General features: G+C 35.7%; 1 protein-coding gene across 3 annotated transcripts in view; it reads right to left on the bottom strand.

Annotated features, from left to right (window-relative positions):
- Positions 1-15,894, bottom strand: part of LOC128208125 (ubiquitin carboxyl-terminal hydrolase 7-like) — a 37,390-nt gene that overhangs the window by 12,067 nt on the left and 9,429 nt on the right. For all 3 annotated transcript variants that reach the window (XM_052911495.1, XM_052911509.1, XM_052911499.1), the window contains 12 exons: positions 15,580-15,644; positions 15,203-15,291; positions 14,189-14,297; positions 13,691-13,821; positions 13,250-13,304; positions 11,890-11,970; positions 9,419-9,509; positions 8,789-8,871; positions 4,052-4,161; positions 3,561-3,714; positions 2,753-2,897; positions 1,032-1,101 (listed from right to left, as the gene is read on the bottom strand). In XM_052911495.1, the coding sequence (XP_052767455.1) occupies positions 1,032-1,101; positions 2,753-2,897; positions 3,561-3,714; positions 4,052-4,161; positions 8,789-8,871; positions 9,419-9,509; positions 11,890-11,970; positions 13,250-13,304; positions 13,691-13,821; positions 14,189-14,297; positions 15,203-15,291; positions 15,580-15,644 (1,183 nt within the window). The remainder of the gene's footprint in view (positions 1-1,031; positions 1,102-2,752; positions 2,898-3,560; positions 3,715-4,051; positions 4,162-8,788; positions 8,872-9,418; positions 9,510-11,889; positions 11,971-13,249; positions 13,305-13,690; positions 13,822-14,188; positions 14,298-15,202; positions 15,292-15,579; positions 15,645-15,894) is intronic.

Genomic DNA, 15,894 nt, shown 5'->3' with positions numbered 1-15,894 from the left:
TCACTCGGACATCCTTTTGCCATTCAAGGTCACTGTGACCTTGACCTTTGGCCCGATGACCCCCAAAAACAATAGGGGTCATCTAATGGTCAGGCCCAACTTCCATATCAAGTTTGATGACCATAGGTCTAGGCATTGTTGAGTTATCACTCGGACAAGCTTTAAAATTATTTTACCATTAAAGGTCACTGTGACCTTGACCTTTGACCCGATGAGCCCTTAAATCAATAGGGGTCATCTACTGGTCAGGAACAACCTTCATGTCAAGTTTGATGACCATACGTCCAGGAATTGTTGAGTTATCACTTGGACAAGCTTTGGTCTACCGACGGACGGACCGACCGACATGCCTGTGCAAAGCAATATACCCCTCTTCTTCGAAGGGGGGCATAATAAATATAATTTACAATAAAATACATAAATCATGTCTCAATTATTAACCAATTTTCAAAGGTTTCACTCAATTTGTTTTAAATACAAAGTTGTATCTATTTATATCAATAATAAGAGGAATACTTTAAAGCTGCACTCTCACAGATCGAACTTTTTGACAACTTTTTTATTTTTTGTCTTGGAACAATTTTGCAAAAATCTATGGAAACCAGTAATATAAGAATGCTGAAAAAAATTAGACCGCACATTTTTATATTTAAGTTCAAAAATTGATGTTTTATGCATTTTTCTTAAACCGTTAGTAACAGTTTAAGCCATAAAACATTAATTTTCAAACGGAAATATGAAAATCTACAAAATTTTTTTTTTTTGTCAGTAATCTAATATCATTGGTTTGCAGAAATTACACAAAAATTTGCTCTTTCAAAGACAAAAAATAAAAGAAGTTGTAAAAATGGTATATCTGTGAGAGTGCAGCTTTAACTGCGTGACGTCATTAGTAATCACGCAAGTGTGTATAGATCATTAGTTGTCTATAGAGGCATTGTAAACCCAGTTTTTTATGCCAAAGAGAAACGCAAAAATTCAGCCTTGTTCATTAAAAATTCTCATTTCGATGAGTGACATTGATCACATACCTTTCTTCTGCCAGTCTGTCTTTGAGTGATGTTGGAATATTATCTTCTGTTACTGAACACAAGATTTCATCTGAAACAATAGTTTGTAGGCATCTGATAAATTTGGTCTACTTCTAACAATTTTTACAGATTATTAACTGAAGGGCAATGCCTTCAAAACATTTTTTCAGCACTAATCAAACATTTCTCAGAATACTTAATGAACTTTTTTGTTTAAGTCTTTTCAGAACATACAAAAAACTTATTAACCAAGGTTTTAAACTGGTGCAACTAAGACATTTGACAAATAAAAGTTTTGGGTACCTAAACCAAATGGTGACCTTCACCAAGCCCAAAGCATTTCTACATGAACTTGCTTTATACCAAGTCAAATCACTGCACACTATTCTTAACTGAATTATTGAACCATTTTCCAATTTTCACTATCAATCAATTCTGACTCAAGTTATTTTGGGGAAACCGCCTTTTGAAGCCAAACCAACAAAATACACCAATCTAATAACAAGGATTTTTCTTCGAAACAAGAGGCCCAAAAGGGCCTATGCCCTACTGGCATGGCTTTTGTGGTCATATCAATCCAGAGCATGTATGTATGGGTAAAAGGCAACAGACATATAGTTTATGTTTTGTGTTTGGGTTACCTGAAAACGTAGCACGTTCAACATCTGAGCCCAGAAATTATTGTAAGCAGATTAGTTGCATGAACTATTTTAATATGTGCCGAGTAAAAGTCATCTGACAAAAAAAAATGCTTTCAAAACTGTACTCAAAGTAAATATTTCTGTAGTTTTAAAAGTTAAAAAAGTTGATCAAAAGGTCAAAGTCAAGGGCATCCTAGAACAACATTGATCAATTTGAACAAACATTCACAATCAATTGTGCTGAGATGGATGCACGAACACACAAAAAGATTTTCAAACCTTTTCCAGATTTATGTTTACCAAACCTGTGAACCCTGGGTGTGGCCAGTAATGACACCAGGTGCATAACTTAAACACTCACAACCAATTTTGTTCAGATGAATGCGCAAACTACAGAACTTAAAGCTAAAAAATGGCCTTTGGGCTTTCAACAAGAACAAGGCAGAGTAATTCACAAAATCCACTGCAGAAGCAAAAAAAAATTGTCTCTCAAAATCCTAGACTTGCAAATTGTCTCCCTTAACTCTATACTTGAATTTACATGAACATGTAAACTTGGCTAAAAATAGAATTCGCTCATGCAGACCTGGCTAAAAATAGAAAGCATTTCTTTAAAACTTTCATGGCCCATAATCTAGGCATTCATGGGCGGATCTGGCTGGTTTTCGAGAACTGAGCTCTAATGGATATCTAGATACTGTACAAGTTTCATCGAGATACAATCAAAACTGAAGACTGTATCGTGTTCACAACCAATTGTTTACACAATAGCATTTTTTTTATACTATCAAGGGCCATAATCTAGGTATGCATGGCAATTCTGGCTGGTTTTTGAAAGGAACCCAGCTCTAATGGATATCTAGATACTGTACAAGTTTCATCAAGATACAAAACTGAAGACTGTATCATGTTCACAAGCAATTGTTTACAGACGTACGAACGCACATACTACGTACACATTACCATCACATAAGCTCTTCTGGCCTTTGGCCAGTAGAGCTAAAAAAACTGGTTTAAAATATGTCAAATGCCTACAGATGTAAACATAAATAGACATAGAAGTTGCTTGCTTGCTGTCACCTTTAAGGCTTTCCCTGATATAGACCAACATGTAAGCGTTGGTGCAGTGTTTCACTGAGATGTCGTCATCATGACCGCCAAAGTTCCTGTCCAATGCTTCTTGTCGGGTGCACTTTGAGACTACATCATCATCAAATTTGCAGTACTGAAATGGTTAACCAAGAACTCCAATCTGGTGAACAGGGTATAACACAATCACCAACAATAACCAAAACCATCAATGATATTAACTCTGCGTAAGAACAATTTTATCTAAACAGCGAATTTTAGTGAAATTATCACTGAACTTGAAACATCATTAAAACTTCATATCCATCCATGAACACGCATGATATGTTTATCATATTACCATTTATTCAAATAATGCACTCAAGTACAGAAAGTACCAATAGAAAATTTGATTAGATAGCATTCAGTAAATCTAATGTGTTGCCTTTCCACTGCACTCATAACTTTTCTGATTAAGATCATTATGAATTTAACTTATGACCTATTAAACGAAAAATAAATAAGGGTCATCCACTGACCATCACCAATGCACATTCCAAAACCGAACACTCTTCACCAAGTTGTTTAAAATAAATATTGATTGAAAAGTGTCATTCCTTTGCAAGTGACAAAAAAGTATGTCAGGTTTTTTTCCCATTTTTCTTTTGAAAGCAATGCATGTAAACAGAAGTGACCATTTCTTTCTTTTCTTAAACTTTGAATAATAATTATGCTTTTATGTAAACCTTTAAAAGAAAAACTATTTGAGACTTTTTTCTTTATATTTTTAAGTACCCACAGTTATTCAACATGCCCATACCTTGCCATCTCCCTTGGGTGAGATGTAAACAACATAATGCCCGCCATGGTTGTCGCCACTGTGCACAAGTACCGCGTGCAGGATGTATATGGCCGGCGTCTTCTCTTTCTTCTCCAGATATGGCTCCAGGTCCAGACGCTCCGGGAATTCATACCTGCAGTGCAGAATCAGGGAACACGGTCTTTATTTTATTTTTATTCATGATAACAAATTTTGTTCAAAGCATAGCAACGCTATATAAAAATCCCAAGGTCGAATGTAATGCCAACAAATTCGAAGATTGTAGTCTAGTCAGCTTATTCTTCATCCATGTAGTGAGATTCAGCCTCACAATGTTGTGCTACTTGACACTGACTGTCAATCTGCCACAATGAAAAAACCTGATTCATTAAATAACAAACACAAAAAAAACATTTCATTTAATATAAAATAAGCCAATACTAGGTGTAAGAATAAATTTAAATTGTTAACAATCTGTAAAAAGTACAAACCTGTCATTGATTTTGACATTGGCATCAGATGATGGGTCGTACATAAAGCGCAGTAGATGAAGGTGTAGGACAGGGGGAAGGTGCTTGAATATCACACCCTTCTCAGCTTCCTTAAGAGTATAAAACAAATAATTAGAAAATGCCAATGGCAAGGTAAATCTATACAATTAAAGCAATGTGCTAAAACATGTATGGAAGTTCTGTAAGTTATGAGTTGATAACTATAAAATCATTTTTATTCATGAGAAATTAATTTTTGTAGATTTTAAGTAGGGATGGAAACTGGATACCAAATCGGTATTCGTATCAAGTATTCCAATACTATCCGGATACTCGTATCAAATTGTTTTCATAATAAGTAAATTTCCTATTATATGTCACCCACCTTCTGTTATTTGACATAATTGTCCACTTAATTTATAATTCGTCATATGGCAATTTCAATTTTTCATTCATTCTTTCTCAGTCTTAATAATTCATAATGTTAAAATCAAAGCTAAACAACTCATTTTACGTCATAAAACTCATGATGAATACCACATAAACACCTCGTGAATTTGATAGTCACTTCGGCCGAGGTGGTTGCTTGGTTACTGCCACGTGCTTTCGAGTTTTGTTATTTATCAGCAGGTTTCATGTTAAATTGTAATTTTATTTCATTACATTGTTTGATTTAATGCAATACCTGCAATTTCTACGGTGTTTTGTAATGAAGGATATAATTGCGGAAAATATAAGACAATCTGATTTTTCGTTATTTACATGCGTGTACTTTTTTTATTTATCAATAAACTAAACATGTTTACATATCGTATGAAAAATAAAATACACTACACAAAATAAATCGTGAATAAATACTAAATATCAAATAAATCATTTATATATTTGATAATTTAATTAAACACTGTACACACACTACTTTCAAGTCCGAAATGTTCGAATACTTCACAACAGTTTTCATTCGATGTCGCACTTAATCGAACGCACGACCCTTATCTTGTGATTGGACGATCAATTCCTATGGATTAATGATCAATCCGTTTAATATCAACTAGTGCCAATTAGTGTCAATTAACCACATCTGAGATGATAAAACAACACTTGTCATTGTAAACAAGGTCATAGAACTTCACAGGGTGCTGCACAAGGACACAATATCACGCCTTGTGCAAACACCCAATTAGCAGACAATTTGTGACACATACCCGCTTCGCGACAGACACTGTTGATCACCTGAAATATTTCATCTGAAAAGTTTTATAACAATTGCTATGTCTCTGCTAAGCTATTTCATTGAAATTTTAATTCTTAACGAATATTCGAATACCTATTTTGGTATCCGAATACTTACGTGATATCCGGATACTCGGATATTCGCTTCCATCCCTAATTTTAAGTATAGGGCAATTGAAATGTTTGTTAAAAAAAATATACATGCATATATAAAAAAAGAGCTGTCACAGTATGTGACGAATGCCCCCGAATGTGACATTGACCTACGAACAAGGTCAGTACATGAAAAGTTGATCTTGCTTTTACGTGTCAAATACATATGGCAAGTTATTTTAAATTGCCTCTGAACATAAAAAAATACCACCCATACTTGACAACCTACACTGTTATGTCCTTATATTCAGAATTCCCTTGTGAATAAACACTTAGTGTATCTTTCACCTTAGAGGTAGGGACATGGGTCTTGCACACGACACGTCGTCTTCGTATGTGGAACACATGTAGCAAGTGATTTTAAAATCTGTCCATACAAGGGAAAGTAACAGCCCGGACACGACAACCTATACTCTATGTCCTTATATGCAGCACTCCATTGTGAATAAACACTATGTGTGAGCTTGACCTTTGAGGCAGGGACACGGGTCTTGCACGCCACACGTTGTCTTGGTATGTGGAACACATGTGGCAAGTTATTTTAAAATCTGTCCATACAAGAGAAAGTTACAGCCCGGACACGACAACCTATACTCTATGTCCTTATATGCAGCACTCCATTGTGAATAACCACTAGGTGTGACCTTGACCTATGAGGTAGGGACACGGGTCTTGCACGCGACACGTCGTCTTGGTATGTGGAACACATGTGGCAAGTTATTTTAAAATCTGTCCATACAAGGGAAAGTAACAGCCCGGACACGACAACCTATACTCTATGTCCTTATATGCAGCACTCCATTGTAAAAAAACACCAAGTGTGACCTTGACCTTTGAGGTAGGGACACGGGTCTTGCACACGACACGTCGTCTTCGTATGTGGAACACATGTAGCAAGTGATTTTAAAATCTGTCCATACAAGAGAATGTTACAGCCCGGACACGACAACCTATACTCTATGTCCTTATATGCAGCACTCCATTGTGAATAAACACTAAGTGTGACCTTGACCTTTGAGGTAGGGACACGGGTTTTGCACGCGACACGTTGTCTTGGTATGTGGAACACATTTGGCAAGTTATTTTAAAATCTGTCCATACAAGGGAAAGTTACAGCCCGGACACGACAACCTATACTCTATGTCCTTATATGCAGCACTCCATTGTGAATAAACACTTAGTGTGACCTTGACCTTTGAGGTAGGGACACAGGTTTTGCATGCGACACGTCGTCTTGGTATGTGGAACACATGTGGCAAGTTATTATTAAAATCTGTCCATACAAGAGAAAGTTACAGCCCGGACACGACAACCTATACTCTATGTCCTAATATGCAGCACTCCATTGTGAATAAACACTAAGTGTGACCTTGACCTTTGAGGTAGGGACACGGGTCTTGCACGCGACACGTCGTCTTGGTATGTGGAACACAGGTGGCAAGTTATTTTAGAATCTGTCCATACAAGGGAAAGTTACAGCCCGGACACGACAACCTATACTCTATGTCCTTATATGCAGCACTCCATTGTGAATAAACACTAAGTGTGACCTTGACCTTTGAGGTAGGGACACGGGTCTTGCACGCGACACGTCGTCTTGGTATGTGGTACACATGTGGCAAGTTATTTGAAAATCTGTCCATACAAGAGAAAGTTACAGCCCGGACACGACAACCTATACTCTATGTCCTTATATGCAGCACTCCATTGTGAATAAACACTAAGTGTGACCTTGACCTTTGAGGTAGGGACACGGGTCTTGCAAGCGACACATCGTCTGGTATGTGATACACATGTGGCAAGTTATTTTAAAATCTGTCCATACAAGGGAAAGTTACAGAGCCGGACAGACGGACGGACGGTGTGATTTTAATATGCCCACCTTCGGGGGCATAAAAATATAATTATATCAGTGTACGAAATTCGGATTTGATTCCACGAGCCCTTTCGGGCTACCAGATAGGAAATTTTACTAGCCCAAAACCAATTTCACTAGCCCAAACTTAAATACTATAAAGTATCACTTGTTCAAAATAATTTTTGGAAGTTTAAATACGATTCCACAACGATTCTGATCATCTAATCAAGCACGCTCATACAGTTTCAATAAATGTTCCCCAATCTGAACAATGCATCAATAATAAATTATAGTCATACATATATTAGTGTTGTCATCAAAAGTTCAGTAACTAATAAAGTTTTCAAAAAGGTGATGAAAAGAGAAAAATATTTTCTGAACATATCATTTATTAAATGGCATTTTTCTCTTTTCAACTTTTAGTTTCACTTTCAAGTTTCAGAAGAAACAACAAAAATATATTGATGTTTATATTGCCAATATTCCTATAATTGTTCTTTAAAATAAATGGCAAAGCAATTCAAAGGTATAAAATAGAACCTTACTGTACTGTACACTGACAACGAGTACTATATCCCTATATCCGACAGTTTTCCTATCATTTAAATCTGTCAGGAAGTAAAAGGCCACTGTTTTCTGCGCATTTAAGACTATGTTTGTAGATTGGTTATTTTCTGTTCGCATTAAAAACTTAAATATCTTTCTTTTTATTTTAGCAAATAAATGAAATATATTTAAACGAAATAAATAAAATATCAATGTAACATTGTTTATATTGCTATTTTAGCATTGTTGATTTGCATACACATCGAAGTTGTCGAAACTGCAGATGTTATCCGTTAATTTACATAATGGGCGGAGTTATTGACGTCATAAAGTTTGACTGCTGCTATAAATAGACACACTTACTGGTTTGAAACCGATTGATAATAACTTGTCACTTCACGCGTGAATTAATTTTGACATGCGTTTTATTAATTTTGACATGTGTTTTAATTCTGACATGTGTTTATATTCATTAATTAAATAAACAAACATTCAGCACATGGCTTGAGCCCTGAATCGCAGAGCAATTAGCTTTTTGATCATCGTAAATTTCAGCGAATCCGACTTTGCCGTTGTCAAGGCGACTTGGTCGCTCCAGTCGCCTTGAAGGACGCATTCTTGAATAATAAGATTTTGCGTGTAAAAATACGATGTGTTACGCATCTAATTGGTATGTGTTTTTTTAAATCACATTAGGACAAAACGGTAGCCCGGTCGGGCTAGTTTCTGTGGAAAATCGGTAGCCCCAGCTGAAATTTGGTAGCCTTGGGCTATCGCGAATTTCGAACACTGTTATATATATATATATTCCTTTACCATTTTAGGCATTGCAAATGGGGGGCCGTTAGTTTCAATAATACTTGGGTTATTTCAAAGCCACCTTTGTCCAGCATGAGGGTCACATAAACCTCAGCTGAGAACTCCTAAGGAAACCCTTGCAACCATACCTGCAAACCATGTTGACCTGCATCATACTTGTTCTCCCCGTCCAGAGATTCTACAGTGATGTACTCCTTGAACGACTCTATCACTGTAACAACATCATCAACATTTAACATAACCATGCCACAGAAACTGATGGCAATCCTTACCACTCACTCCATCGTTGCACTCAGTTCATCTGTTGAACAAATACCTCACGATTAATCTATACTAGCAGGAAAAAATTAACTGTTCATAGTTATTAATCTGCCCAAAAGGGCCTGCAAACATTCTAGACGTTGTGTCTCAATGTATCAATGCAAATTTATACAGAAAGAAATTCTTACTTGACATGTGCCAAATTTTAGAATAAAATTCAATAAATCAGTACCGTAATTTCTTAAGCTTATTCTTATATGGTATATTTATCCTGTACAGTTTCTTTATTCACCTATTATATGTGTACAGTTATTGACAACCTAAAATATTTGGATTACGGGACTCTCTGATATTCAAATACGAAATATTATTTTGGCAACCTAGAATGGTCAGATTAATATCCCTTATTCAATGTACTAGTTATATTTCAAAGCTCTAGATGTTAATGTTAGGATAGAGAGAAACTGCCTGAACAGTCTATAATATATTCCACGTACCATTTTTCATTCCTTTAACATTAAGCTGGATGTCATAGAAGGCTTCTTCTTTTTGTGAACAGTAGTTGACATGTTTACAACGGATGTATGACTGAAATCAAGAAGCCAGGTACAGTACAAATACAACAAGAGATGTTTGTCAAACATTATGCCCCCCCCCCTAACTGCCATGTTGTCAGGATTATTTTGACAATTGAATGAAAACATACATGGACCTCCAAGTCAACATTTAGGGGCATGGGTGTAGGCAGTGTCAAGTTATCACACTGACAAGCTTTTTGCATTCAAGGTCATTGTGACCTTGAACTTTGACCTGATGACCCCTTAAATTAAAAGGGGTCATATACAGGTCAGGCCCAACCCCCTAGTCAATTTTGATGATCATAGGTCCAGGGTTTGTTGAGATATCACTGGGAGAAGCTCCGTTAACTTTTTTGTGTTAAAGGTCACTGTGACCTTGACCTTTGACCTGATGAAATCCAAAATCAACTGGTCAGACCCAACCTACAAGTCAAGTTTGAGGGCCATGGGTGCAGGCATTGTCGAGTTATCACTCGGAGAAACTTCTATCATTCAAAGTCAATGTGACCTTGACCTTTTGCCCAATGATCCCCAAAATCAAAAGGGGTCATCTACTGGTCTGGCTGAACCTCCAAGTCAAGTTTGAGGGCCATGGGTGAAGGCACTGTCGAGTTATCACTCGGACAACTTTTTATCATTCAAGATCAATGTGACCTTGACCTTTGGCCCAATGAACCCCAAAGCAATAGGGGTCACCTACTGGTCAGACCTAACCTCCAAGTCAAGATTGAAAGCCATGGGTGCAGACATTGTCAAATAACCAATCAGACAACCTTTTATCATTTACGGTCACTGTGACCTTGACCTTTGACTCGATGACCCCTCACATCAATAGGGGTCATCTACTGGTCAGGCCCAGCCTCCATGTCAAGTTTGATGACCAAAGGTCTAGGCATTGTTGATTAATCACTCGGAAAAGCTTTAAAATCCTTTTACCATTAAAGGTCACTGTAACCTTGACTATTGACCCTATGACCCCTAGAATCAACACGGGTCATCTATTGGTCAGGCTCTATCTCTTATAGCCAATTAATTTGTTGTATGACTTGTTACCCAATAAAGTAAGAAAGTTTTGTTTTTCTATAAATCAACAGAAAAATTAACTTACCTTGTAAAATATTCTCAAAAAATCAGTTGTATGCTTTTTGTAAAAAAACCTTAAGTTTTTAACTTACACTCAACAAATCAAGTACCTTGACCTTCTTCCCCACCCTCAAAAGCAAGTTTAATCTGCAGCTTCATATAAGCTATATTCACACTAAGATTCATCACTATCCATCAATTCTAACTAAGTTGTTGGGCAGAAAAACATTTCTCTATTTTAAGGAACAGTGACCTTGATCCCACAGCCCAAGCTAGCTCTTCACATAAGCTACCTTCGCTCTAAGTTTCATCAATATCTATCAATGCTAACTAAAGTTATTGGGCAAAAAACATTTTTCTATTTTTAGTGACAGTGACCTTGACCCCACCCCCCTCAAAAGAAATTCCAAGCTTGCTCTTCACATAAGCTACTAGTACCTACACACAAAATTTCGTCAATATCTATCAATCCTAACTTAAGTTATTGGGCGGACACCATTTTTAAATTGTTAGTAACAGCGACCTTGACCATAGCCCCCCCCCCCCTCAAAAGCAATCCCAAGCTAGCTCTTCACATAAGCTACCTACACGCCAAGTTTCATCAATATCTGTCAATGCTAACTAAAGTTATTGGGCAGAAACCATTTTTTTATTTTTAGGAACAGTGACCTTGACCATTTTTCTATTTAAAGTAATAGTGACCTTGACCTTAGCCCCTCCCCTCTCAAAAGCAATCCCAAGCTAGCTCTTCACATAAGCAACTTACACACTAAGTTTTGTCAATATCTATCAATGCTAACTAAAGTTTTTGGGCAGAAACCATTTTTCTATTTTTAGTTACAGTGACCTTGACCTTAGCCCCACCCCTCTCAAAAGCAATCCCAAGCTAGCTCTTCCCATAAGCTACCTACACACCAAGTTTCATCAATATCTATCAATGCTAACTAAAGTTATTGAACAGAAACCAATGTTTGACGACCGCCCGCACGCCCGCCCGCCCGCCCATTCGCCCGCCCAACGATAACCTCATTCTAATAACCCGGTTTTCAACGAAAACCGGGTTAAAAATCCTGACATTACTATCATTACTATCAATATTTCCAGGGCATTGAAATCAATATCTGCCTTTTAGTACCATGCTTAATCATTAACAATGGCAGCTTTACACATTAAAAGACAAGACATCATCAATTCATTCTTGGTCTGCTGAAAATAGTTGAACATAGCTGATTCAGCATTCACAGCACTGCTTATATAAAGGATGGAAGACCACTTGCCTGCTAAATTGCATTAATACAGCAACTTACCAACATTTTGCCCTCAAACAGTTTTGGAATGGTTCCATCCACACATGTGTTTTTCATTTTGCTTTCCATGTTTTCAAGGAGCTAAAAATGAAACAATCAATACCTGTTATACATGTACTTTATTTTACCATCAGATATTAATAGTGTTTTACCTCTTAGTTATTCACTTGCTTACAAACTGTATATAGTTGATAAAAGTGATCTGTGATTAAAATGTAAATTTTCAACATTCTCAAAAACAAGTTCAACACGAAACCCTCATCCAAGTTACCTCATATGAATAAGAAACATAACTCAATAAATATTTCAGGCTCAGAAATTGAAACTCAGAAATGCAATGGGTACTCTATAATTTCGGAGTTCTGCAGGTCAATTTAATACCAGTGAGCCGGGTTAGAGTTCCTGTAGACAATACCCGTAACCGCGTCAGGTATTAATTAAGTGTAGCCTTTTCAATTGATTAAACTCAAATAACAATCATAGGTATGCTTTCCAGTAATACAGTCTTTGAAATAACTCACATGGACAAGTAAAATTCCCATTGGGGAAAATAATATTTCGATTTCATCTGTCTTCTCTGGCAAGTGGTGTTTGAGTGTTTGAGCTCTGTTTTGGCTAGCTTTATCATTAAGCTGTCACAAAAATTTAGAGAATAGTCAATACTGTAAATTTCAAACATACATGCATATGTTGTGATGTTTGATCTTCCCTATGTAGAAGGGTCAAAGCCAGTAAAAAAAAGGCCTCCGGTAAGTCAAATTATGGATCCTTATCAACATTTCTTAACTCAAGGTTTATAAAAATCACTGTGTCATATTTTAATGGGTAAAATTTCATTCTAGACATTTTTTGCCAATGTTGACACATGTAGAGAAATGTTAGTGGTTTAAGTTGTTTGAATAATTCAAAATAGGTTCATACTTTAATTAAGTAAGTGTTGCAGTTATGAAAAATATGGTCCAAACACATACTGGACAACACTCCATACATTTTGGGGGGATTTTTAGATGATGTTCTCATATTTAAACTGTTACAATAAGTTATCTAGTCATTACGGTAAGTTTAAAAGAAATCGTATCTTATCATTTATACATGAACTGACCTGAAATTACCTCACTCACAGGAAAATTTTCACTAGACTCATCCAAAATATTTGGCCTGTTAAAGCTGTTACATCTTATTGTAAACATGGGTATGCAGTTTCTTGTTGATGCCAAAGTTGGTTGAATAACTACCGTACACTTCAGCATCTGCTGGCACCAGGGCAACTCAACTTGTCTCTTTGAAAAGAAGAGACAAGTTAAAAATATATACTTCCAAGAGGGTTTATGTGCTAATTTAAATCAAAAACAAAACTTACAACTCTACACAATTCTTGAACATCATGCTGCATAAATGTGTCAAATGTTTCCCATCTGAAACACAAAAGTGATCTTTGTTCAACTTTACTGAAATAGTGAAACATTAATCTTACTGAAAATCATTCAAACTCGTAAAAAGAAACACTGGACAAAAGTTTTTTTGTCTAAAATGATTTAAAGATGTTAACTGAAACTGTGATAACATGTTTTTTGCCAATATTTTTTAAAAATGCTCATCTAAAATTTAGGAGTTCATCATCATACAGTGTCAAATTTATCAGAATTGAATTCAAAAGGAGTAACATAAGAGCTTGCACAGTGTATTCTGCTAGAATATAATATGACTCTTATATAAATGAGAAACATTACTCCGTATATAATTAAATATATAAAACATTGATACATGATGCAGCGACTGAACACGTATTTATAACAATTACCCAAAAGATTTAGTAAGTTTTTTAGTTCCAACAGCTGCATCTGAGAACTGCAGCTCGTGGAAAACCCTCTGTAAGGCGAGAGGTACACTCTTGGTAGGGTCATCACTCTCTGTTGGCATCAGGTACACAGCCTGCACACATAGACCATAGGCTAAGACATGCAGTTACTGTGTTAATATGTACATTTACAACTGTTTGTCATACAAAAATAAGATGAAAAACATTGATTAAGATGAAAAACATTGATATCAACATGAAGGTTTGTATTGAGATTTGAAAACACGAAGTTATGCTCATTTGCATTCGCACTTACTGCAAACATATCTAAAGTCTCTTCCATTTGAACTTTAAACCAAGATATTCTTGCAGCGTTGATATGAATTGACTTTTCTGTATTGAAAGTGTTACTTACTTATGCATATCCGGTGAATAAAATTTTAAAATCCTTTCCGAATATAATAAATACGTTCCCAGCTTTTGACTTAAGGTTTTGTATACCTTTCTGAGTTTGTTTGTGAAGAAGAGTGTCTGTAAGAGAGAGTTCATGTAGCATGTGGCCCCTTGGTTCTTCAGGCCAACAAACCCAGTGTGCTTTTTGGAATCCCAACTGTAACATGCAATATACATATGGCTTCAAACATAGAATTTTATATTCATTTATATACATGTATTCACAGCCGACTTTCTACTATTTTGGGGCCGAATATAGGGTATTTCCCAACTATAAAGGTATATACATTATTTCTCCATTTTTTAGTGAAAATAATGTTACAGACGGAAGAAAAAAATTGACCAAAAATTGGCCTTTCACTTTGACACTATGCTGTTATACATGTATGTATGTGATCCTCTTTATCTCTTCATTACACAACAAAACATTTAAAACATTCATTTATTAATTTTTTATCATTACAAATCATTTATTTAACATCAGCTATCAAAACTATGAATTTCTTATAACTGTTTTTTCAATTCACTTTACACATCATGTATGTTTCCTCAACACCTTACAGCATTGTGGGGATTTTCCCAGCATCACAATAACAACTTCATGCAGATTTTTATTGTTTGTCAATAAATAACCATTGATAGCTACTTTTTTTTTATTCTGCAGTGATTTTTTTTGGAAATATTTTTACCGCCTGTGCCTTGCAAATTTGGAAAAAAAGTCGAAATAGGGAAAAATACAAAATCGGAACAAAATAGCAAACATAATGGCAAATATTAATGTTTTCACCTTAAAATGCATACATTATGCTGTGAAAGAGTTAGTCTTGTCAAGATTTTGTTTATTTTTTAAGAAATTTATTGCTATTTTGTTCATTTACATAATCTGCATTTATCAAATTGGGAAAAAATATATAAATTTTGGGGAAAAATGGACATTTTGCAAGGGGAAACAGCCTTTAGAAGACAGTAAATTGCACCCAAAAAATCACTGATTCTGCACTGCCTGGTATAAGACAGTCGCTTCCATGACTAGGGACTACTAAAATAATGAGTATCGCGTACCTGACCCCATGTGGAGCATCTGCAATCACGTGAACCTGCAGCGTGACCTTGTCATCCTTACAGTAGCCTTTGTCTGGCTCAAGAAGATCCTGGAGACATAGGGGAACAAAGCCATTTACGTATCTTTTATTAATATTAGTGTTTCAAAAATATGTTCATGCAACTAAGGCTGTATTCATATTATCTTAGGTCTATGAATCTTGACATGACTTTGAAAGTTTGAAATAACTCGACAGACATCATTAAAACTTCTTCTTTTTGATTTAAGAGCATTTTCCTAATGGTCGGTGTTTAATTTTAAACTTGCTTAATATGCCTCTATTGTATAGCATAAAAATGTATTTATGTATTGAATATCATAGTTAAAAAACTCTTACATTCCATGGCAGAAAATGGCTGTAGCCCCAGTCATTCTCCTTACTATAAAACAAATGCTGGATCTCTGTAATAAGTAATAATGTTTAAATGCAATTAATATACAAGCTATAATGTTCAGTAGTGTATTAACATAGAAAGTTGATACATGACAGCAGTAATTCCATGCCTATAATTTATTGTTGCTATAGCAAAAAGTAAGTGTGAATTGTATGGTCAATATTTCTTACAATGTTTTTTTCAGTTCTTCAGTCAACAAACCACTTAGTCAACACTTTATTTAAACGAGACACAGTGGCTTAAATAGACAGGCAGCT

This window comes from Mya arenaria, chromosome 2 (genome assembly GCF_026914265.1).
Source record: "Mya arenaria isolate MELC-2E11 chromosome 2, ASM2691426v1".
NCBI lineage: Eukaryota > Metazoa > Mollusca > Bivalvia > Myida > Myidae > Mya > Mya arenaria.
The sequence above is the reverse complement of the archived record's forward strand: the minus strand, read 5'-3'. Positions and strand labels throughout refer to the sequence as shown.